Consider the following 23,551-nt stretch of genomic DNA (forward strand, 5'->3'; position numbering starts at 1 on the left):
TCCCCAACTCCAAGTAATCAGTTTTGCTTAGGTCGACCTTGACTTGGAGTGTGATGTTTTCCTCACGTTTGAATATTTAAAATGATATTTTGAATTTATATTGTAAATTTATCTAAAATAATTAAATAAAATAATTTCCATCTCATTTTTATGTGAAAATAATTAAAAATAATTTCTAACTCCTTGTGTATAAATAAACAAGATCTAAAGTATTACTTTTATTAAAATTGAATATTCCCAGTACAGTGAATTATCATAAATGTAACTATTAGCTTGTTCCTCTTATTTTAATATTACATGGTATCAGAAGAAGAAATAATGAAGTAGAAAAAAGAAGAAACGAAAGAGAGTTTGAAGAAGAAGAAAGAAAAACAAGGATGTCTTATTTAATTAAGAAAGACAAAGAGAGATGATTTGATAATAATAAAGACATAAATTTTATTTATTTATATTAGATTAATTTATAATATATTATTTAAAATATTATTTCAAGTATCCAAATATTAGAAAAATATCATTTTATTAGTAATTAAATAGAAAGTCTAAAAATGTCTTTCATGTGCCGAGGGATAGTACTAATTTTTTTTTCCAAAACTAGCCATGACTATTAGATTTGAAACTTTCCAATCATTTATTGTTGAATTAATAATTAATAATTGAGGGAACATCATTTTAGGTCTACGAACTTTGCCAAAGTATCATTTTAGGTCCGTGAACTTTGAAAATATCATTTTAGGTCCGTGGACTTTGAGTTAGTATCATTTGAGGTACTTTTTACTATTTCTAAGTTTTTTTGGACGAAAATACCCCCAATACCTTAAAGTGTATATATTTTTAATAAATTTATAATATACTCATATTTTTTAATAAATATCTTTACAATATATTTTTGACAAATTTTCTAAATATAATTTGACCTTAAATATTATCACTTAATTTTGTGACATGCAAGTAAACTTGTTTCTTCAATTTTTTATATTATTTTTTAAAAATTGAATAAAGAACTTTTCTTTAATAATAAAAAAATAAATAAAGATCTTTTTATAAATATCTTTACAATATATTTTTGACAAATTTTCTAAACATAATTTGACCTTCAATATTATCATTTAATTTTGTGACATGCAAGAAAAGATCTCTATTCAATTTTTTATTATTAAAGAAAAGTTCTTTATTCAATTTTTAAAAAAATTAATATAAAAAATTGAAGAAGCAATGTTACTTGCATGTCACAAAATTAAGTGATAATATTTAAGGTCAAATTATATTTAGAAAATTTGTCAAAAATATATTGTAAAGATATTTATAAAAAAATATGAGTATATGATAAATTTATTAAAAATATATACACATTAAGGTATTGGGGGTATTTTCGTCCAAAAAAACTTGGAAATAGTAAAAAGTACCTCAAATGATACTAACTCAAAGTTCACGGACCTAAAATGATATTTTCAAAGTTCGCGGACCTAAAATGATACTTTGGCAAAGTTCGTAGACCTAAAATAATGTTCCCTCTTAATAATTTACCAAAAACAATAAAATTAGGGGATGTGGTAATCTAAAGCTCTCGACTCCGATTTTGATTTTGATTTTGATTTTGATTTTCGAATTAGTCTTGACTTGAGAAGCGAGGCAACTTTTATTCCAAACTGTTCATTCAATATGGCTGGCCTCTCCACCTCCGGCGCCGGCGCCGGTGCCTGGTCCTCGGCACTCTCAGGAAAGTCCGATGACGAGAAGGAGGACCTCCTCGACAGAATGCTCACGCGTTTGGCGCTTTGCGACGATTCTAAGCTCCAAGACTTGCTCACCAAGATTCTCCCCCTCTCCATTGCCGCCCTTTCCTCAGCTTCCGCTCCTCTCCGCAATAAAGTATTCTCTCTTCTCTTCTCCTGTAAACGCTTTACCTATCACTCAATTCCTCTCTTGCTGATTGTGCCCTATCAGGAATTGTTCATTACGAGTTTCTTCCAATATGGATTAATTTATGTTTGAGCTTTTATAGTTATGCTTGTATAATGGAAAAATTAATGTAATCCGCCTACTTGTCTGGACTTCTATAATTGAAATGTTCATCTGAGTAGGGCTTTAGCGATCATGTTGATTTCTGGATAGCTGAATTTCGATTGGAAGTTTAGTTGATCGATGTTTCGTGTTTCATCGGTTTTCTGCTGCATGACTCCGGCAGCAGAAATGTTGTCGAAAATCGTCTGTGGTGGCTTGGGTTTCCTAGTCATAGTTTCCCTGAATTTCTCATGACTTTTTCTGTATTAATCATGCTCTGGAACAGCAAACTTCTTATACTTTCTCTTGAGAGTTGAGAGGGGATACACGCACATCTGGGGCACCTTATCATCTGTGATTAGTGGTTGATGTTTCCTTGAGAAATGGAGTTGGGATCAATATTAATCATTGGTTGGTTGGATGCGATTTCCTCAACTGTGTGTGCATTCTAGTTTGATAGTTTCAAACTTTTACTTCTGTGAATGTCAGCTTCTATATGTGACTTTTCCCCATATTATTATTAGGTTATGGAAATCCTCAGTCACGTGAACAAGAGAGTGAAGCACCAGGAAACAATTGGCCTACCTCTATCTGATTTATGGAAATTGTACATGGAATCTAGTTCTGCTCCTATGGTTAGAAACTTTTGCATTGTCTATATAGAGATGGCAATTGACCGTGTGCAGAAGGAGGTAGGTCTTTGTTATTGAGTATTTGACCTTCTTAAGTGAAGATGTTAAACATTTATTTGGCCTAACCATGAAACTGCAGGAAAAGCAACTACTAGCTCCGGTATTTTTAACCAACATCTCTAAGCTGCCTTCCCAACACCAGGATATATTACTTAAGATCATAGCAAAGGTATATTTGCTGCCTTTTGTTATTTTCTTATTTTGAAATATATGTTCTTTTATTGTACCTTTGTGCAAGTATGATTCTTGAAGATCATAGCAAAGGTATATTTGCTGCCTTTGGTGACTGACAATCTTTAATTTAGGTTATTGGCGAATGCCATACATCTCAAGTCAGTGAAGCGATTCTGGGACAATATAAGGCATTAGTAGGTTCTAAGGACCTCGAGATATTTCTTGAGTTTTGTCTTCATACAATTTTGTATCAGCCATCTTCTCAGAGGTTAGATTATAATACAATATCTTTTCCCTGAATGCATGTTCTCACTTTTCACAATGTGATTGGTCTATACATATAACCAAAAAAGTAATGGTGATGGCTTCCTTTGCAGCGGAGGACGCCCAGCTGGGCTTTCAACTATTCAATTTCGACGTGTTACTGGAAATGATCCCCTTGATTATGATAAGCTACGTAATAGAAAGGTGGGAAGTGTAAAACATCAAATGCTTACTAATTATCCATATATCCAATAAAAAAAGTGTTGTCTATTACATGTATTTTGACCAACACAGTGTTGTTAGGGTCGCGGGGCGCACCGGGTCGATGAGGTGAAAATTTAGGTCGCGGGTCGACGAGTCGACGGGGTCGAGAGACCCACAAATCTAGGCTAATTTTTTTGCCTTTTAATATTAAATAAAATAAATATATTGCTCTAATGTTTATAATATATCAAATAATATAAATGTAGACGCAATTCATGTGAATAGAGATAAAGTGGAAAATAGAAATGATCAAAATATCAAAACAGTTAATAAGTCATAACACAATAAATAATTGAAACCATTGTCTGAAAATATCAAAACAAAGGAATATATGAAGGGTGGCAGCAAAAGATCTTTGAATTGTTTATTTGTTTAGGAGTGAAGAGGCCGAATTCTAAAGTGTAGAAAGTAGATTTGAAAAGTTTGATGTGGTGCATGCATATGTATAGAGAATCGTGATTGAGAGAGTCAGAAAACATGTGAGAGATTTGAGAAAATCAGAGATAGCATGTGTTTAGGGCGACCCACTCGACCCAGGCGACCCAACGGCAACCCTGTATCTCGATCAACCCACCCATGTTGGGGCGGTGATGGTCTCGACCCAGGCGACCCGGGCGACCCGAGTGACCCGAACGACATTTTGACAACACTGGACCAACACTTTGAATGTCAGATGTGATATTCTTGCTTTTGCCTTAATTAAATACCACAAGCAATTGACTATTTGTATTCTATAGACAGGAATGCTTAATACAATTGAAGCTTTGGAACTTCAATCTGAACTAGTTTATCCTATCTATATAGCTGCTTGCACGGACAGGTACAATTAGTTGAATATTTATAATAAAAAATGCAGACCAGTTTTTTAAATCTTTTAGAACTTATATAATATGGTGCATGTGTTTTGGGGTTCGCTTTCCCACAGTCATGAACCTGTTATTAAGAAGGGGGAGGAGCTCTTGAAGAAGAATGCATCTGTTGTGAATTTAGACGACCAAAGTCTGATCAACAAATTATTTCTATTATTTAATGGTGAGTATTGACAAGTTTATTTGTATTTATGTTTCCTTGTATATTTCTCTATTTTTGTATACGACTTTGTAATGTAAGTATATCCTTTTATTTTAGGTTTAGATCGTATTGTGCTGTATACATACGATTCTCTGATGCTACATATTTTATTCTCATCTACAGTGTGCCTCATGTGTTTTTCAACTTCTAGATCCACTTCACAAACAATATATTTTTTGAATTGGATAAAATAGTTGAAGAATAAATCTGATTTACTTTTGGAAATATTTTAATTCTTGAAGTAGAATTTACGTGAGCTCTTTGTTTTTTCGAAGTCACCTGTGTTGATTTAGTTCTTTAAGTCCTCATGTGTTTTTCAACTTCTAGATCCACTTCACGAACAATATATTTTTTGAATTGGATAAAATAGTTGAAGAATAAATCTGATTTACTTTCGGAAATATTTTAATTCTTGAAGTAGAATTTAAGTGAGCTCTTTGTTTTTTCAAAGTCACCTGTGTTGATTTAGTTCTTTAAGTCTTGAGGTTGCACTTTATTTGGACCTCCATTTGTAAATGCCAAGCTGCTTTATTCTAAACCCAGTTTTTGTTTCATGAAATGTAGGAACCACTGGCTCTGAGAACATTGCTCCAGATTCCAAAGTAAATCCTGGAAATCTAGCCCTGAGAGTGAGACTGATGTCTGTTTTTTGCCGATCAATTACTGCAGCAAACAGCTTCCCCTCAACTTTGCAATGCATTTTCGGGTGCATATTTGGTAAGCTGGAAACTGTGTAATATGGTATACTAATATTAATTGTGAAGGCATCATGAAGTAATGTCTGGTTATCATATATGTGGTGTACTGCCCGGTAGTTTTATGGAGTACCATATTTTGTTGATGGATGTTCTCAAATAAAACCTATTCGGTTTCATGAAAGTTCTACTCAATGCTTTGCTCATTCACTTCTCTGGTATATTGACATGGAATTTAATTTCTGGGCAGGTGAAAAGTATGTTTCTTACTTTTATTATCCAACCTCTTGTTCTAAATTATCTTAAACATCTCTAGAATCTTAATGCTTCATAGTGAGATCGGAGAATGCATAAAATCCTATGGCTCTTAACACTAAGCTGATTGAAGAAATAGAGTTCTATATTGATAATATGGGTTGGGCTTATTAGAATTGATTCATTAAATCCTTCACTTATGGATGTGATTGTCTGAAACTAAATGAGTCCATTCTCTCCCACATAAGTAGACATTGTCGACACTGTTAAAATTCTTTCTGTGTGTTGCTCACATTTTTAGTATTCCAAGGTTCTGACTGACTGAAGTTAGAGCCTTAGGCTTGTTTGGGCGTACCCTAATGCACGTTTGAATACATTTTGTCATTTTGAGTAATTGAACATTTTCCTTTAGGATATTGAGTGCAAGGTGCGTTTGAGAGCCATTGTTCCCGCCTTCCCAGGAAGCTTATAGTGTTTACTTGAGTTCAGAAGCATAATGAATTTATCGACCTGCTTATTTCTGTTTTGCTAAGAGATTGGTGTTTGGCCCCTTTCTGAGTTTTTTGTTCAGCCTTTGGCAGGTTCCGGAGTGGATATTATGTTCCCTTGTTGTAACTTTCATTTCTAGTCTACCAATTACTTGGGTTCTTATCACAAAAAAGGGTTTAAAAAACTTTCATGCAAATAAATATACTCTGACACTCATCGCAAGTCAGCTTTGTCAGCAGTTTAGTTTCTTTTACTGAATCACTGGAAATGTTGATTCTATATTTTTACATTACTCAGGGGTTGATGCCACCTCCAGGTTGAAGCAGTTGGGTATGGAGTTTACAGTGTGGGTCTTCAAACATGTAAGTAGTGAACAATAATATTTCTGATTGGGATTCATCTAGTATACATGTTCATCCTTTATATCTTCAAGCAGGATGTATACATGGAATTGTTATTTAGGCATAGTAATAGTTAGTAACATGCTATCAATCAATCATACTCCCTACGTCCCGTAAAATACTGTTCATTTTGTCATTTTAGTTTGTCCCCCATAATATTGTTCATTCCATTTGTGGTAACTACCCCACCACTACCCTTTACATTTCTCACTTATCAATTTACCAAGCATGACCCACACACTTACCTAGTATTACCAGTGAAATACAATACCCTTATAATAAATGTGGGCCCTTCATCTACAGACCTACCTAATATTTGTTAGAACCCTTGCTGAAAAGAATGAGCAATGTTTTATGGGACAAAGGTAGTATTATTTTGTAATAGTGGTGCCTCTTGTGAAATTATCATAGGATAATAGGAGATATCTTGTTCTGTCATTCTTCCTACTCATCCTGTAAAGTTTGGATGCATTTCAGCTATGATTTGTGATTGTTATTTTAAGTACTTTTCCATTTTCTGACCCTAAAAATCCTTATGTAAATCAAAATGTTCAATAGGCTCCCTTGTAATATGTTTGGGATATCTATTGTTGTTCAACTCTCTATCATTTTCAGCATCATAACACTTGTTATGGTGTATATTAGTTAATTTTACTGAGAGGAAGTGTGCAAGTGGAATGGGGTTGATTGATTACTGTTTGACAATCAAACTATAGTCTGATCCAATGGTTATGCATTACTTTTATATATTGTTTTGAGAAAGTGCTTAATTTTCTCAATGCCTTTGAAAATCTTATATGCATTCCCCCCTATAACTTTTTCAGTATGTATCTTTGCAAGCCATGTCAATTAATGGATCAGTTGTTGGATCTTGTCTTCTTGTATGCTGAATTTTCTATGCAGCTTGCCTTTTGGCTTATGTGCATATAAATCCATGCTCATACTGCTGGATCCATAATTGTAACCTCTTCCACCATCCTTGCAGGCTAGAATGGAGCAATTGAAGCTTATGGGTCCTATAATATTAACTGGAATTTTAAAAACTCTTGATAACGTCTCGTCTCTGGAATCTGGTCAGTTCCTCTGATGATGTTGAAAAATTATGGTGTCTTTAGTTAGGCTTCTGAATTACACTGTTGTCGCCATAATTTTGTCATCTCATGTCAGATGCTGTTGCTAGAGAGACTAGAAGTTTTTGTTTCCAAGCAATTGGATTGCTTTCACAACGCATGCCCCAACTCTTCAGGTATATTTTTTTTCCTGTTATTATGTGGGTGGGTGGGACTTGGTAAGGTAACCGTCCATCTGGTACAGCCTTGTGATGTAGATTCAATAAGTTTAGCGCTTCTTTATTGTTATCACTGGTAGGGAGAAAATTGATGTGGCAGTTCGACTGTTTGATGCTCTGAAGCTTGAGGGACAGTATCTCCGCTTGATTGTTCAGGAAGCAACAGCTTCCCTTTCTGTTGCATATAAGGTATAAAAACACTTTGTTGTCTTAATATTTTAACCTGCATTTCTCATCTTGCATAATGATGGTGACTTTTTTGGTTTCAGGATGCTCCCCCAAAGGTGTTAAAGGATGTGGAGTCGCTGCTGTTGCAAAATTCTCAAGTGGTAAATCCATTGCTATGCTTCTTGACAAGGCCTATTCATCTATTGTCCTCTTATTTAGGTGGTTTTGCATAATTGGTTAAGCTCACTTATCTTCATCTTTTCACAAGGAACAAAGTGAAGTGCGGTTTTGCGCTGTAAGATGGGCGACATCCTTATTTGATTTAAAGCATTGTCCAAGCAGGTTTATTTGTATGCTTGGAGCAGCAGACTCAAAATTGGACATAAGGTAACTTGCTTTACTCAGAGTTGGTTTCAGGCAATCTATGTTTAAACTGCAGACCAAGATTTTACTTTTTTAGTTAATTATTTCTAGTCAAATTAGTGATCCTTGTACTTGTAACAATATTATTGGAATGTTTGAATTATCTTCTTAGGGTTTTGAATGATTATATCTCATGATTGAATATGTATTATGTTTGGTTCATGAGATTGAATCTCATAACTTAATCCTAGATGGATAACCATATGATAATGTAGTCATAGCCACCCCCTTCCAACTAAAATAATCTCACAACTTAATCCTAGATGGATAATCATATGATAATGAGTCACACCAACCGAATGGCACCTTAGAAGATTTTTCTTTAAAATGCCAGTCTTCTACTAAAACTCTAAACTAGCTCAATTTTCTGGTTCTTCTTAATTTATAAGGCATCATAAAAAAGTTCATGTTTATTTATCACCCCCCAGTCTTTTCCTCGAACACTGAACACCTAAAAACCAGTGAATATCTATGAAAGTTTAGCTTTCTGAAATTGCATAATATTTGGCACATGATACAGAAATTTAGTTGTATAGGAATTGGTGATATCTCAACTAGGAATAAGGCATTAGGTATTTGTTGCTCGATTACTCACGTTGAAATGGATTCTTTGTGGTAAGAAAATACGGTCTTGATGAGATAAATGGGAGCATGGTTGGCTACAAGAACCACTTTAGAGCCCATCAAAGTTCATCTAAAATATATACACTGATTATCTCAAATTAATTGAGGTCATAGGAGCGAGTCACTGGGACTTTTGGGAAGATAAGTTATGCACATAAGTTCAGCTAATATATCCTTACATCTATCTCCTAATTGGTGCATTTAAGAGGTGCTGAAAGGATCAATTCACATTTTTATAATTTTTTCCTTTTCATCTTTTGGGTAGAGTGTAGAAGGAACTAATGTGTTGGGCCCTACCTAGTTCAGGAAGAAGTCTATATTCATTGGTGTTTGGGCGGTTTAAGCAGAAAAAGGGCTGATTATTAGATATCTGATAAGCATATAAGATAGGGAACCTAACTTTACACAAAACCATGGTCGTAGGTAAATGTTTGACTTCCTATTATATGCCATTCCACACTTATCATGTGGAACTGATGTGGGATTCGTATCAGAATCCTTGTCCATACATTTTGTGTTACGAAACACCATGGAGTTATTTAATTGTTATTTTATCTAATTAAGTTATGCTTAAGCTCACAGGTTGCTTTTACAGCCAGTCTTGTATTGGACTGTCATAGGTCAGTAGAGTTAGTTAGTATTTAAATATGATGAAAGTTGTTATTTAGGGTTAGGAAGAGTTAATCAGAGCTACCGGCAATCTGCTGAGCAGGAATTTCTTCCTTAGGCTCAATATGTTCTCAATTCTCATTCAGTTCAAATATTTTTCTGGTGTTAATTACTTTTCTCTTAGTAAAGATTACCCTTGGCTCTATCATTTTGTTGGTCCGTTTTGATTTTAGAGAAATAGGAGAGTTGTCCATGAGGCTGAAGAATCACTTGATGATGTATGGGAGAGTTGAAGTTCAAGTGTTCAACATAGCATTCTCCTATCTTTGGTCAGTAGGTGGATTTTTTGTTCCTATTAGTACGGTAATAATTCGGTGCGCCAGATATCAGTTGAACAATAACCGGACCGAAATTAACCGGTTATGAACTAACGAAAAACCAAAAATTGCAATTTCGGTTGGTCTCGGTTATAAGTTTCGAAAGCGATCAGTTATTGGTGATTAGTTAAACCGAATTAACCGATAAATAACCAAAATAATAAAATTCCCAAAAATAAATTGAATACTAGCAGTGTTATTAAATACCATGGCATTTTTCTGTGGCAGATATCTAATCTTAGCTCATCAGGCCGAGAAATACACGGTTATATTACTTTATCACTAGAATTTTATAGAAGTAGCCCATCTCTTATTTTCTATCCAAAATCGTTGTCGGATGCTCATTGGGAAGGTATTGAAATTCTTGTACTTACTGAAAGTTTTGTGGAAATAGAATTATCCCAAGCAACCTGTGAGCTTAAGCGTATATATGGGGAACTGGACTAGTGAATGTATATATTCCAATAGATTTTTCATCAATGTATATATCTAGTTAATTTTTCAGTTTTTTTTACCAAAATCAATCGATATATAACTGTACCAATGAAGTGTTTGGTTGACGAAAGGAAAAAGAATGATTATAAAATCTAGTTTGTTTGGTGTACAATCACAAAGGGGACTTATTCTCTTCTATTGTTTGATTCAAGTTGCTGGCAGATTTAATGGCTCAAGAAATTCCAAAGAATCAATTTTTTTGTAATAACATAATCGAATTCTTACCAGAAAATAAAATGAACAAATATTTAATTACTACTACTAATTTCTGCATGAGAACAAAGAAACAACTTGGTTTATCAAAGAAGAAATAACTTTATTTCCCACATCGCAAATTAAAGAGAACCATGTCCACATGTGTGGGATTTATTAACCCTAAGCATGACATATTCATACATACCATTCTGCTTCGGGCTGCACTTTGTTCAGTTCTAGTGGTTACCCGAGAGATCTACTAGTTCTAACCGGTCAGTTATCTCATTAACCGAATGCCAATTCAGTGCGGTTCTGGTCATGAATTTGGGGAATTTTTATTCTGTTAACCAGTCAATATGGTTCGGTTAGAACAGAATCCAACTGAATAATCACCCCATTTAACACTTTATTTCATATGGAAAGAGGAGAGATAAAATAACCTATAAGTGTTGAGCATATTGGCCAAGAAGATCACGTTCAGCAGATCTTGTGGAGCATTTTGTAAATGCTGCGAAGTTTGGATGTAACCTGCCCAAAATTAACTACATGAAGAAGTTTAAATGGCAAGGTGAAAATATATGCAAAGTTGGAAATTAGAAATTGTATTTTACAACTTATGTGCCTCCTGAAATTTAAGCTATCTTTGTTTATTTGAAGTTTAAAGTGGTCTCTTATTCGTATAATACTATAAATTTGCGATTTTTCACAGAGAGATGGCGCTGGAAGGGTTATTTCCTGGTGATAAATTAAGGAACCCAGTGTCGCAAAGCATCTCAATTGAGTATCCCAAACTTTCAAACATGCTGGCTTGTATCCTAGAGCAGCAGCCAATGATCTTACATTCTACTAGTGTTGGAGATACAAAGCTTCTTTTCCAGTCCAAGACTTATGTGGTTATGGTGAAGTTTCTGTTGAAGTGCTTTGAGACAGAAGCTGCTCAACCTAACTTATCTGATGAATCCGGGTTCATAAACTCAGTAGAGAGACTCTGTTTATTGCTGGAAAATGCTATGACATATGAAGGTTCTGTTGAATTGCATGCATCAGCTTCCAAGGCTCTCATTACTTTGGGATCTCGTTTCCCCCAGGTAGATGATCAAATGGGTTTTTACAAAATGAATAACTTAGTTTTACTCTCTGATTACTTTTTCTTATGACAGATTATTGCGTCTCGCTATGCTGAAAAAGTTTTATGGCTTAAACAATATCTCAGTCATTTGGACTATGATACTCGTGAGTCTATGGCACGTTTACTAGGAATGGCATCCTCTTCCCTTCCTATTTCTGCTGCTACTGAACTTATTAGCGAATTGACGTCTTCAATTAGTGGAACACAAAAATTGAGGTTTGTCTCAGTGTCTTTCACCTTGAAGTTCTCATGGTCTGTATCTGCCATTATCTCATTATCATTGACTTTTTGGGATCCATAGGTTTGAAGCACAACATGGCCAGCTATGTGCTTTAGGATATGTTACAGCAAACTGCTTGTTGAGAGCTCCTCCTGTAAGTTGTTCATCTTTCTAAAGAGCTGAGGGAGAGGCATTTATATATATCTCATATATAGAACACAGTGGATATCTATGAATATGGTTAGCACTATTTACAGGTCTTAGTAAGTAGAATTTTCATGTCTCCATACTGTTGGTATATATGGTTTTTGACTTTAAAATATGGTGCTGTGGTCTTGCTATTCTGTTCTTAGGTCTCGCGCGGTTATTCCTCTTACAATCAACAGTATAGAGTGAAAAGTATTCTTGCTTTCTTTCTTGGATCTTCATGTCTCTATACTGTTGGTATATATGGTTTTTGACTTTATATTTAGTGCTGTGGTCTTGCTATTCTGTTCTTAGGTCTCATGCAATTATTCCTCTTACAATCAGCTGGATAGAGTGAAAGTATTCTTGGTTTCTTTTCTTTTCTTTTCTGTTTAGTTGATTTGGTCTCCCAAGTTCCCAACTTGCTTGAAATGATACCAATAAGCAAGACTTTGTGACAAGTAAATTTGAGCTTGTTCACTGTGGGTGATACAGTGATGCTGCATCATATAGCTGCAGAAATGAGATGATGAAACCCGTTTACATGTAGAACCTCTGAATCTGGAGAAAATTTGATGGCTTGCTGACTGCAGAACATGGCCAATTTTTTCATTGCTTTAGACTTGAGTGCTTTCATTAAGCCTACAAATTCTTTATATTATTCATTTTTGATTTTTTTGCCTTTTATATTTCATATTAGTATATAAAATGTTAATAATGTTTTATTTATTTATTTGTTGACCGCCATATCCCGCCATGCTGACTGCCATAACCTTGTGGTGGTTTTTTGGTTGACCGTCATAAGCTTCCATGTGCCATTCATATCTCTTTAAGTCATGCTATTTGACATTGGTTCAGTAAGTTCTATAAAAATATTGCTTTGTTTCTTGTGACAAATTTCTGAAAGTAAATTCAGATGAAGATGCTATAAACTTAGTAATTTTTATTTGTAACCTCATGAAGAGCCCCAGTTGTTAATTTGCTGCAATGTGAAATTCATCACAATTTGTTAGCTACATATTTGCTTTGTTTCCTTCACCATTGATCTTATTCTATGTCCTTTTTTGTTCTCACCAGATCTCCAATTCAGTGCTTCACAGTGTATTGAAATGTTTGGTCGATTTAGTTAATAACGAGACCTCCACATTAGCTTCTGTGGCGATGCAAGCTCTGGGACATATTGGAATCTGCACCCCACTGCCTCCACTGGTTATTGACTCTGCAGAAGGTGAAGTAATTGTGTGTTTTAATTTTCATGGTTTTTTTTGGCATTTGGTGCAACTTCTTGAGTGATTCAAAATCGTTTAGAGGTGATAATACCAATTTTCTTTATAACTCTGCAGTTTCAACTTGGACCCTCTTACAAAAAAAATTAAGCAAACTGCTCGCTGGTGATGATATCAAAGCAGTGCAAAAAACTGTGATCGCATTGGGGCACATGTGCGCAAAAGAATCATCTTCATCACATCTAACTATTGCTCTTGATCTGATTTTCAGCCTTTCCCGATCGAAGGTAGGTGACCCATTTCGATGATTATTAGACGATCAGTGTCTGTCCTTGCATTCTATGATCCTGTCTCCCTTGGAAGATTTTTATTTATAAGGAACTTATAGCATAGACTTCTTTATGTTTAACTTAATGAGATGAACAATTATTTGGAAATTAAACTATATTGGCTTTTTTAATTTTTTAACAGGTTGAAGATACACTATTTGCTGCTGGAGAAGCTCTTTCATTCATGTGGGGAGGTGTTCCTGTCACTGTTGATGTGATTCTCAGAACTAATTATTCTTCATTATCCATGAGTTCTAATTTTTTAATGGGAGATACATCCTCATCTCTGCCAAGGCCCCCTTCAGAGGAATTTCAAAATAATGAAGATTACCATATTGCAGTTAGAGATGCTATTACCAGAAAACTATTTGATGTCCTTCTGTACAGCAACAGAAAAGAGGAGCGCTGTGCTGGAACTGTGTGGTTACTATCGCTTACAATATATTGTGGCCATCATGCAAGCATCCAGAAATTGCTTCCAGATATCCAGGTTTTTACTCTAATACTTGTTTAGAGTTTGAGAAAGAGTTTGGTTCTTCTTGCTCTGCCAATGGATGAAATAAGTTGCAGTTGCCATTGAATATTGGGGTTGGAATAGCTTTCTTTTACTAAAAATTGGGTTTCTCATATAAGTTGCATATGGAATTGAAACTCTTGGAAGCTTCTTGTTTGCTTTGTAAGGCTTCATCACCTGGTATATGCTGCTCTTTTAATGAATGAGAATTATACATTCTGGGGGAAGTTTCTTGTTATTTGGTAAAGTTAATTTAATAAGGCTTCACCAAGCATCTATTGTCTGCACCAAGATTGCCACTTTTTTCTGCTTAGGGTTTTTATGTGTCTCCTGTTTGGATTATGCATGTGTTATCTTTGAGTTGCTGAAATTCATCTCCACCAAAGTGCTTCTTATGCTTTACCATAGATGGAATTGCCATAGATGCCTAAGTTCTTCGTTGTTTTGTTGCATAATGTTGGCACTTCATGTGCTTTCTTATTCTAGCCATGATTTTGAAGAGCTTGTCTTTCTTGGTATGCTTTACCTCTGTCTCTATTAATAAGGTAAAAAAATTGGCGCCAAGCAAGGGATCAGTATTGATTCTTAGAATAATTGAAAAATATAAAATAAACAAATGATTCTACCTTCTCCTCTTCTCTCTCTTTTTCAGCTGATAAGCTTAATCAAATGCATTTCCCTGCAAATATGTGTTTAGTATAAGAATTCATAAGTACATGGACTGTTGTAAATTCACTTCTGATTTAATGCAATATATTCTGTATTGAGATATTTCGTATTACTGTGCTGAAATGTTTCCGAGAAGAAAAACTTGCACTGATAGCTCTCTGAATTACTGAAAGGTGTTTCTGTAATACAGGAAGCGTTTTCACACCTTATCGGTGAGCAGAATGAACTTACTCAAGAGTTGGCATCTCAGGGCCTGAGTATTGTTTATGAACTTGGTGATGATTCTACGAAGAAAAATTTGGTTAATGCACTTGTTGGAACTTTAACTGGCTCCGGGAAGAGGAAGAGAGCTGTTAAGGTCAGTATACATGGCTTTGTGATCCTTTATCATGATAATACTTATTTTGTGATGTATTTTCCTACATTATTTTCTTAGATGTTCTTATTGTTATAATTTTCAGCTGGTTGAGGACACTGAAGTGTTCCAAGAAGGTGCCTTTGGTGAAAGCCCTACTGGAGGAAAACTGAGCACTTACAAGGAGCTTTGTAATCTCGCTAACGAGATGGGACAACCTGACCTGATTTATAAATTCATGGATTTAGCCAATTACCAGGCTTCCCTTAATTCAAAACGAGGTGCTGCTTTTGGGTTTTCCAAAATAGCCAAGCTTGCAGGGGATGCCTTACAACCTTACCTCCGTGCATTGATTCCTAGACTTATTCGCTATCAGTATGATCCTGAGAAGAATGTCCAGGTGCTAATCTCTCATTGCTCTATGTACAAACTACAAACACTTGGCTTGTCAATGTGCTGAGTTATGATTCAGTATTTCAGTTTCAAATTTTATCATTGGAATTTTGGATCTGATACTCTTTACCTAATAATTCTACAGCTTCTGGTTTCTTTGTTCCATGTTGCCCCTAATCTTTGCTACTGAATTTCCCTTTCTTTTCCGTTGGTGTATGAAATGAAACATTAGTCCCTCTCCCTTTTGTTTTTACCCTGACTAACTGCATTTTGGTTTGTATGCTTATCAGGATGCAATGTCACACATCTGGAAATCATTGATAGCAGATTCAAAAAAAGCAATTGATGAACATCTGGACCTTATTTTTGATGATCTGTTAATACAATGTGGATCTAGGCTCTGGCGGTCCAGAGAGGCTTCTTGTCTTGCTCTTGCAGATATACTCCAGGGCCGAAAATTTGACCAGGTTTCTGTCTATATTTCCTTTTACCATTTTTTTATTTGTATTTGGGAAGTGGGAACAGTATTTCCTTAATCACCTAGAAATCAGTGAGAGTAGTTTCAGGACTACTGGTAGGTTAATCATGTCCTGCATTGTTAATTTGTTGAAGTCATTTCCTCCTGATTCTGTTTTTCCTTGTGATACCTAGTTCTTTGGTTTGAAATATGTAGTATTGACTCCTGAAACTCTAGTTTTCAGATTTTCTGTTTTAGTTTTGTCAACTTCTAGCTTCCATATATCAAAACAGATGCACCAGAGAAGAGGAATAACACAACTTCACCATCCAAAAGCAATGACTTTCTGGACATATTTTGTGATTGTGAATATGAAGAACAAAAGCAGCATTCATGTTTCGCCATTTGTTTCTAATAGTATTTATTTCTTCGAATAACAGAGTAGAACACAGACACATATACCTAGTCATGTTGCACACTCAATGAAGTTGAGTGGTTCAAAAGCATTTTGATATTTTGTAGTCTGTGACTTCTGAGCCTTTGTTGCTAGAAGCCTGCACATCCTTTTGGTAGTTTGCCCTTCTCAAAATTTGGTAAAATGCCTAAGAACATATCCAGGCCTAACCAAGAGATAATGATAGAAGCTTAGACTTAGAGAAGTAAGGTACATAATGAATACAATGTATTTAGACACTTTTTCTGCTAATAACATCAGCGTGGAAGAAGAAAAGTATTGACATGGCTCATGCAGTGATAGGCGTATGAATTTATTTTGATTCTATAATCTTGGTATCCTCTCTCTCTTATACTATGATTAACTCTTGATCATTATTAAATACTGCAAATAGGTTAGGCAATTGCTTAATTTCCACAAAAGTGTAAGGAAGAATGCCAGTATTGATATCATGTCGTATAAATATTAGTTTCATTATTGAAACAGGGAAATCAATTTGCAAAGCTCTTTACCGTTTAGGATTCATGGTCAGACAAAGTATTAGCATACTTGAAATGTATATTTTCCTTCCCACTTCTTTATGCCATGAATAATATGTCCATGATATATAAGTGAAATGTAGCTGGCCTTTTCATTAGACTGTTTTAATAGTCACCAACTGCAACTCAGGTTCCCTAGGATCAGTATTAGATGGAATGAGTTTCTTTTCTATTTCCTGCGTTATGCATTGTTTTCATAATATTTTCTGGTTTCACATCTTATATAACTGTCAGCTAGTTTAGAATGAGCTATCCCGAGGGATGTGATAAGACTGTTCTCTTATGGATTTCTCTGCTGTTGTCATAGGTTGAGAAACATTTGAAAAGTATATGGATAGCTGCGTTTCGGGCTATGGATGACATAAAAGAAACAGTCAGAAATGCGGGTGACAGATTGTTCCGTGCTGTTTCATCATTAACTGGGAGGTTATGCGATGTTTCCCTCACACCAGTTTCAGAAGCGAGACAGACGATGGCTATAGTTCTGCCTTTGTTGTTGACAGAAGGCATAATGAGTAAGGTTGACAATATTCGTAAGGCTTCCATTGGTATGGTTACGAAGCTTGCGAAGGTAAACCGTGTAGCTCTAAAACAGCTAAATTTGTTAAAATTCTCTTGGTGGCTTTCATTTCACTTAAATATATGAAAACACCCAAGGGGTTCCTGAATTCCTCTCTTCAGTTTCTATATTATCATCTGTATATTATGACATCTCGCATGTCATCCAAGTTTTTATCAGGGGAGGTTTTGTTACCATACTTCACAACAATCTAATAAACTCCAAACTCCTAAGTCCTATATTTTAAAAGGTTTCTATGCTGCCTTTTACCATGTATGTATGTCCTTTAGTTCTGCCGATGGTTTCCTATTTTATACCCATGTTTTTTACAGTAGTGATATCTATCTGGTTACGGTTATTTCCTGCTCCAAAATTTTGTAAGATGATAGTATCCTTATTTGTTTGTTCTCTTTGAGCTTTCTCACAAAATTGTATAAGCTTGATCAAATTTAAAATTTTACATCTTCCTCTGGTGGCTAATATCTTCTTGTATTTTAATAGTAAGGGCACAATATAGATGCATTCTCATAACCTATTTTCCTGCCCACGGTTGTTAACTTTTTTTATTAACATTTGTAGGGTGCAGGAATTGCAATTCGGCCGTACTTGAGTGATCTGGTTTGTTGCATGCTGGAAAGCCTGTCTAGCCTTGAAGATCAAGGAATGAATTATGTTGAGGTCTGGCAACTTATGATCTTATGAGCACTCAAATTGTGACATTTACCTATACACTTATTTTGCAATTCTGATTCCTTTTCCCTTTACTGCATTTGTTGATTCTCTTTACTGTTTCCCCCCCTACTCTATTAACGCATATTTTATTTCTATCTACTAGATGCATGCTGAAAATGTGGGTATACAGACTGAAAAACTAGAAAACTTGAGGATTTCAATTGCCAGAGGATCTCCAATGTGGGAAACTCTTGAATTCTGCATAGACGTCATCGATTCCCATTCTCTAGAATTATTGGTCCCTCGTCTTTCCCAGATGGTCCGTTCTGGCATTGGCTTGAACACCAGGTATTTTGTATAATATTCAACCGATTTTTTGCTTATTTGTTCCTGAGATACTTTTAGAAGTATGGTGCCATTAGGTCAAAGTTTCACATGAATATATAGAACAAAATTTTGAATCTAATGGGATCTGAACTCTCAAGTCAGTGCTTCTATAATTATCTCATAGTTTGAAATGATTGTTTAGTACTTCGATCTAGTAACCAAGGACTGTCATTCTGTCTTCTAATTACTACATATCCTATTTACTACTGTTTTCAGGGTTGGTGTAGCTAACTTTATCAGCCAGCTAGTACAAAAAGTTGGTCTTGACATCAAGCCGTTCACGAGTACGCTATTGAGGCTTTTACTTTCAGTTGTTAAGGATGAAAGAAGTGCTTCGTCAAGACGCGCCTTTGCAAGTGCTTGTGCAATTGTTATGAAGTATGCAGCTCCTTCTCAGGCCCAGAAATTGATTGAAGATACTGCACGTTTGCATTCTGGTGATAGGAATGATCAGATTGCATGTGCAATCCTATTGAAAAGTTATGCATCCACAGCTGCTGATACATTAAATGGATATCAAACCATTATAGTTCCAGTTATTTTTGTTTCAAGGTAATGTCAGCCACTTTTTTATGTTACTTTACTATTATGATGTAAACATGATTCTCTTTGGCAGAAAGTAAAGCTGGCTATATTGCTTGCCATGCATTTTGCTGAGGCCTCCCAGTTATCCCATTCAATTGTTACCCTTACAAACAATGCATCTGCATGTTTATGTAAACATGACATGGAAAATTCATGGTTTACATTAGAGATATCAGGGATTATATGCATTTTTTGAAACTATAAACTTTTAGGCAATGAATTTCGAAGTGTCTGATACGGATAATCATCGGTTATTCGAAAAATGAACAATGTTTTTCAGAATAGTCAATTGTAACAAAGGCTTGTATGTATCTGTAACATTGTTTGGAGCAATAATTTGTAAATTTTTTAACATGTATTGCACCCGTTTGGGTAATTTGTAACAATTTTCTTATCAGGATTTAGCACATAATGCAGTATTCGTGGCTTCTGTGCTAGGGTTATTAACACATGACCCTTTTTTTTTTATTCTTATATAATCATCATTTTAAGGGAATAGTGATTACAAATATTTGATTCATAGGCTTTTCAGCATCTGGGATATTATCAATGCTTCTATTTGTTGAAGCCTGTTAGAAATCCATAAATTCCGTCATTTAGTGCTTGTCAACTTGAAATTCTGTTTTCTGCTTTTTATCTTCTTGTTAACAATACCTATGTTTAAAACATATCCTTGTTTTCTTTTGCAGATTTGAAGATGACAAGACTATTTCTAGTTTGTACGAAGACTTATGGGACGAAAATATGAGCAATGAAAGGATTACTCTTCAACTTTTCTTGGGAGAAATTGTTGATCTTATTAATGAAGGAATCACGTCGTCCTCGTGGGCAAGTAAAAAGAAGGCATGTCTAGTTTCTCCTCTCCTTAGTGAAGCTTCTTATTTCTTAACCACATAAGCAAAGTTATCCTAAGTGGTCACACTATTCTTCCTAATGTTAATTCACTTAAAAGTTGGATTCGATCAAATGCATCTTCTGAATGTGCAGGCATCATTGGGAATCTGTAAGCTTAGCAAAGTCCTTGGTGAATCACTATCTTCACATCATAGTGTTATATTGACCTCTTTGATGAAGGAAATTCCTGGGCGTTTATGGGAGGTATTTATATTTTTGTAACAGTACTTATCCTCCAATTTTGAAGATAAATTGGTTATGCTTGCAAATGGAAAATGCTAATATTTGGAAGATGAAGATTTAAAGTCACTCGTGATAACGGGATATATGAAACATAATTTTTTTAGAGGCAACAAATTTAAGTTAAAACTTGAAAGCCTTACTAAATGACTAAATGATGTAACGAGGATACCCTTCTCTGGCAAGCAGTAAGATAAGTCAAATCAACCCATTTGAGAGGAGTAAAGCCTAAGAAGAATGTATATTCTGGACTACTGGGGGTCATATTGAGCAAACAGTGGCATTCCTGATATTGAAAACCCCTTATATACATTGACTCTATCTGGAATCGAAGCCCTGGTGACAGTGGTGTAACCTCTTCTTCTAGGAACGCACAGCTTTGCTCCCAATTGTTTTTGAAGTCGCAAAACAAACTATCTTAGAGCTAATTAGTCATCTGTCAATGATATTCTGAAATATAACATGCTACTTCACATCTAACTTTTCCAAACCCAGCTTTGCTGGCTCTCATCTCTTGTGCTGCAGGCCTGCAGCTATAAAATATTATTAAGCCAGTTATCTGTCTATATATATTTTTTATATGTAAATAATGATTATATGTTTCTGTATATGACAGGGAAAAGAGGTTATGTTAGATGCATTGTCAGCTCTTTGTTCATCATGCCATGAAGCGATTTCAGCATCCAATCCTGATGCTCCTAATGCTATATTGAACCTTATATCTTCTGCATGCACGAAGAAAGCACAAAAATATCGAGAAGCAGCTTTTGGTGCTCTTGAGAAGGTATACCTCCATTCCTCAATGCACTTGTTACCTTGACATTCGCCGCTCCACAAGTTTTTCTTTCGTGCATGTTGGATGATGGTAAATCATGACATACCTGCCATCAGTGTTGAAGACTTGAAGTCAGTTCTTTTCCCTTTCTTTCTATAGCATGAACAATAGCAGTAAGCCACTTGACCCATTTGGCCAAAGACCAGAAATTGAATAAAAGCAACACAATATATGGAATAAAAGCCATGAAGTTGCAAAAACAAACTCTGGCAGTGCCCAAAAATGATTTTCTGAAAAGGGGTTTAGCGAATTCACTATTTGGCTACAAAAAAGAATACCGATTACCGAATCTTGTGAAGCATTCTAATCCAAAGCAGATAGTTAAGATATCATATTTTGTCAGTCTCATACTGGAATCTTTTTAGGCTTAAATCTTATTTCTTTTATCATATCAATTTTAGGTTATCAAGGCATTCAACAAGTCTGAGTTCTTTAACATGGTTATTCCATCTTTGCTGGAGATGGGCAATTCGCTCACTGTTGCCAAATCAGGTACCATAATTCTAACAATCCCTCTTAAAATGAGAAGCGAGCATCAGAATTATATGACTAGCTAGCTACATTAAATTTTGTTATCAATGCTTTATCCTTGCAGTATTTACTTCTCTTTAAATTTTGTATGCTGTGTGTCGCGGTGTTTCTGTTATTCTCATGAAATCCGATAAGCTTTTCTAGTGATGTGGGATTGAAAGCCCTTGCTTTTGCTTTGTGTCAAAATTATCTATTATCTAGAACCTATCTTTTATCCTTATTTTTATTATGTTTGAAACTTCCCATGCTTCCAGAGGATAATCATATGTTGACCCTTCTGTTCCGCTTCTAAATTGATAATTAAAACCATTAACCAAATTTAAAGTGATGTGAAACCAATCTGGTAATAGTAAACTATCAATAGAAATCATGTGCCATGTTCTTACCCGTAGGTGATGGACTGAAATTTTTTTCTCTACTAATCCATGCTCACTAATGCTATCTCAGTTAAGAGCAAAGGAGGTTTTCCCTTTCCTAGAAACATTAATAAATTGATAGAAGTTTGAGTTATTGGCCACATTTGAATTATTTGAGTCATATTCTATTGTGAATGTGATGCATTGGGTAATTAGTCTAAGCACTCTTTTTGCAGACGCAGACGAACCAGATACTTCACCAACTTCTTTACAAGAAAAAATATTGAATTGCATTACTGCTTGCATCCATGTAGCCACCACCGCTGATATCGTCAAACAACAGAAGAACTTCATAGATTTGTGTTTATTATCTCTCTCACCTAAATTCTCATGGACAGGTAGGTGTCTTGTCTTCACTTAGACTCTCTCACCTAATCTCCTCATCAAATCTTCTCATATTCACGCTGCATCTCCTTTCATGTATTGGGCAGTTAAATTGTCAGCCTTTTCTTTTAGTAAAGAGCTTAGTTCCAAGCTGCATAGTAGTTTGAACAACTCACAAGATGGTGCCGTGCAAGCCAGCATAACTGCTTTTATTCATGAGGTAATATCCGGTTCCATAGTTCTATGATTACACCGAATAACATATATATGGGGCTCTAACGTGACATCTCAATATTTGCAGTTATTTTATACTCTTTCACCCGAACTACTTAAGTCCCTGCGCACGGTGAAAATTGGGCAGGTGTGATAATACTCTCCAGTTATCCTTCATTTTCTTTAAATACATATGATTATTGGTGCCTGAATTCGCGTTGAATTGAATATTTGATGCGAGTATTGGTGAACGGATTTCAGGTTCATTTAGCATGTGCTGAATGTCTTTTGGAGTTGACGAACAAGTTCAGGGCAGCTCCGCCTGCCCAGTGGACTGAGCCGGAGTTTATGAGTGAGCTCGTTGAACTCTCTCAAATCGAAAAGAACGAGCAGGCCAAGTCTTTGTTGAAGAAATGCATCCAAATCTTAAAAGATGATGTAAAACCCTCACCTTAATTTGTTTTTCTTACACCTCTTTTCAATAAAGTTGTATCGCCACACTTTTAAGAAACAGAGGAAGTTTAGCCAATGGTTTATTATTGCTAGTTTGTAGCAGACATATTCTCCTGAATAACAATATATACACAGTTTCGAAATGATCACCAATAACATATTTTACGATGCTAACTTCGTTTCAGTTGCATTCAGATTAAAATTTTGATAATTGGAGTCTTTAACAAACCATTTGAAATGAACATAATTGATAGTGCTTGTTCTACTTTCATTTCCTAGTTTTCGTAAACTTTGTGGAGTCTTCTCGTTGTTCCTTTAAAGCAAATGAAAATAATGCCATTTGAAAGTTATATACGTATTTATTTACATGTAGATATTACAGTTAAATCAAATCAAATCAAAATTAAAATGCATGTTAATGAATAATGACCACATAAATTTCGAACCTCCATTACAAATTATTTATATATTGTAGTAATAGTG

The 23,551-nt window shown here is 35.1% G+C and overlaps 1 protein-coding gene across 2 annotated transcripts; it reads left to right on the forward strand.

The window, feature by feature from the left end:
* Nucleotides 1–1,567: 1,567 nt before the first annotated feature.
* LOC121751437 (proteasome adapter and scaffold protein ECM29-like) lies at nucleotides 1,568–23,242 on the forward strand. Of its 2 annotated transcripts, XM_042146184.1 has the most exons (35): nucleotides 1,568–1,872; nucleotides 2,529–2,696; nucleotides 2,776–2,865; nucleotides 3,002–3,138; nucleotides 3,248–3,338; nucleotides 4,136–4,218; nucleotides 4,324–4,430; nucleotides 5,034–5,186; nucleotides 6,206–6,270; nucleotides 7,295–7,382; nucleotides 7,477–7,555; nucleotides 7,678–7,786; nucleotides 7,867–7,926; nucleotides 8,034–8,152; nucleotides 11,198–11,576; nucleotides 11,649–11,833; nucleotides 11,919–11,991; nucleotides 13,101–13,251; nucleotides 13,367–13,536; nucleotides 13,721–14,068; nucleotides 14,952–15,119; nucleotides 15,223–15,516; nucleotides 15,800–15,976; nucleotides 17,267–17,530; nucleotides 18,098–18,196; nucleotides 18,354–18,538; nucleotides 18,794–19,129; nucleotides 19,852–20,005; nucleotides 20,150–20,260; nucleotides 20,913–21,080; nucleotides 21,533–21,623; nucleotides 22,255–22,416; nucleotides 22,510–22,622; nucleotides 22,704–22,763; nucleotides 22,877–23,242. In XM_042146184.1, exons 1-35 carry the CDS (start codon nucleotides 1,663–1,665, stop codon nucleotides 23,069–23,071), a joined length of 5,442 nt encoding a protein of 1,813 aa, XP_042002118.1. In that variant the 5' UTR covers nucleotides 1,568–1,662; the 3' UTR covers nucleotides 23,072–23,242. The 2 variants fall into 2 exon arrangements, with proteins under 2 accessions (XP_042002118.1, XP_042002119.1); XM_042146185.1 differs by lacking the exons at nucleotides 1,568–1,872; nucleotides 2,529–2,696; nucleotides 2,776–2,865; nucleotides 3,002–3,138 and having other exon boundaries at nucleotides 3,264–3,338; nucleotides 4,140–4,218.
* Nucleotides 23,243–23,551: the final 309 nt, after the last annotated feature.

This window comes from Salvia splendens, chromosome 10, assembly GCF_004379255.2.
Source record: "Salvia splendens isolate huo1 chromosome 10, SspV2, whole genome shotgun sequence".
NCBI lineage: Eukaryota > Viridiplantae > Streptophyta > Magnoliopsida > Lamiales > Lamiaceae > Salvia > Salvia splendens.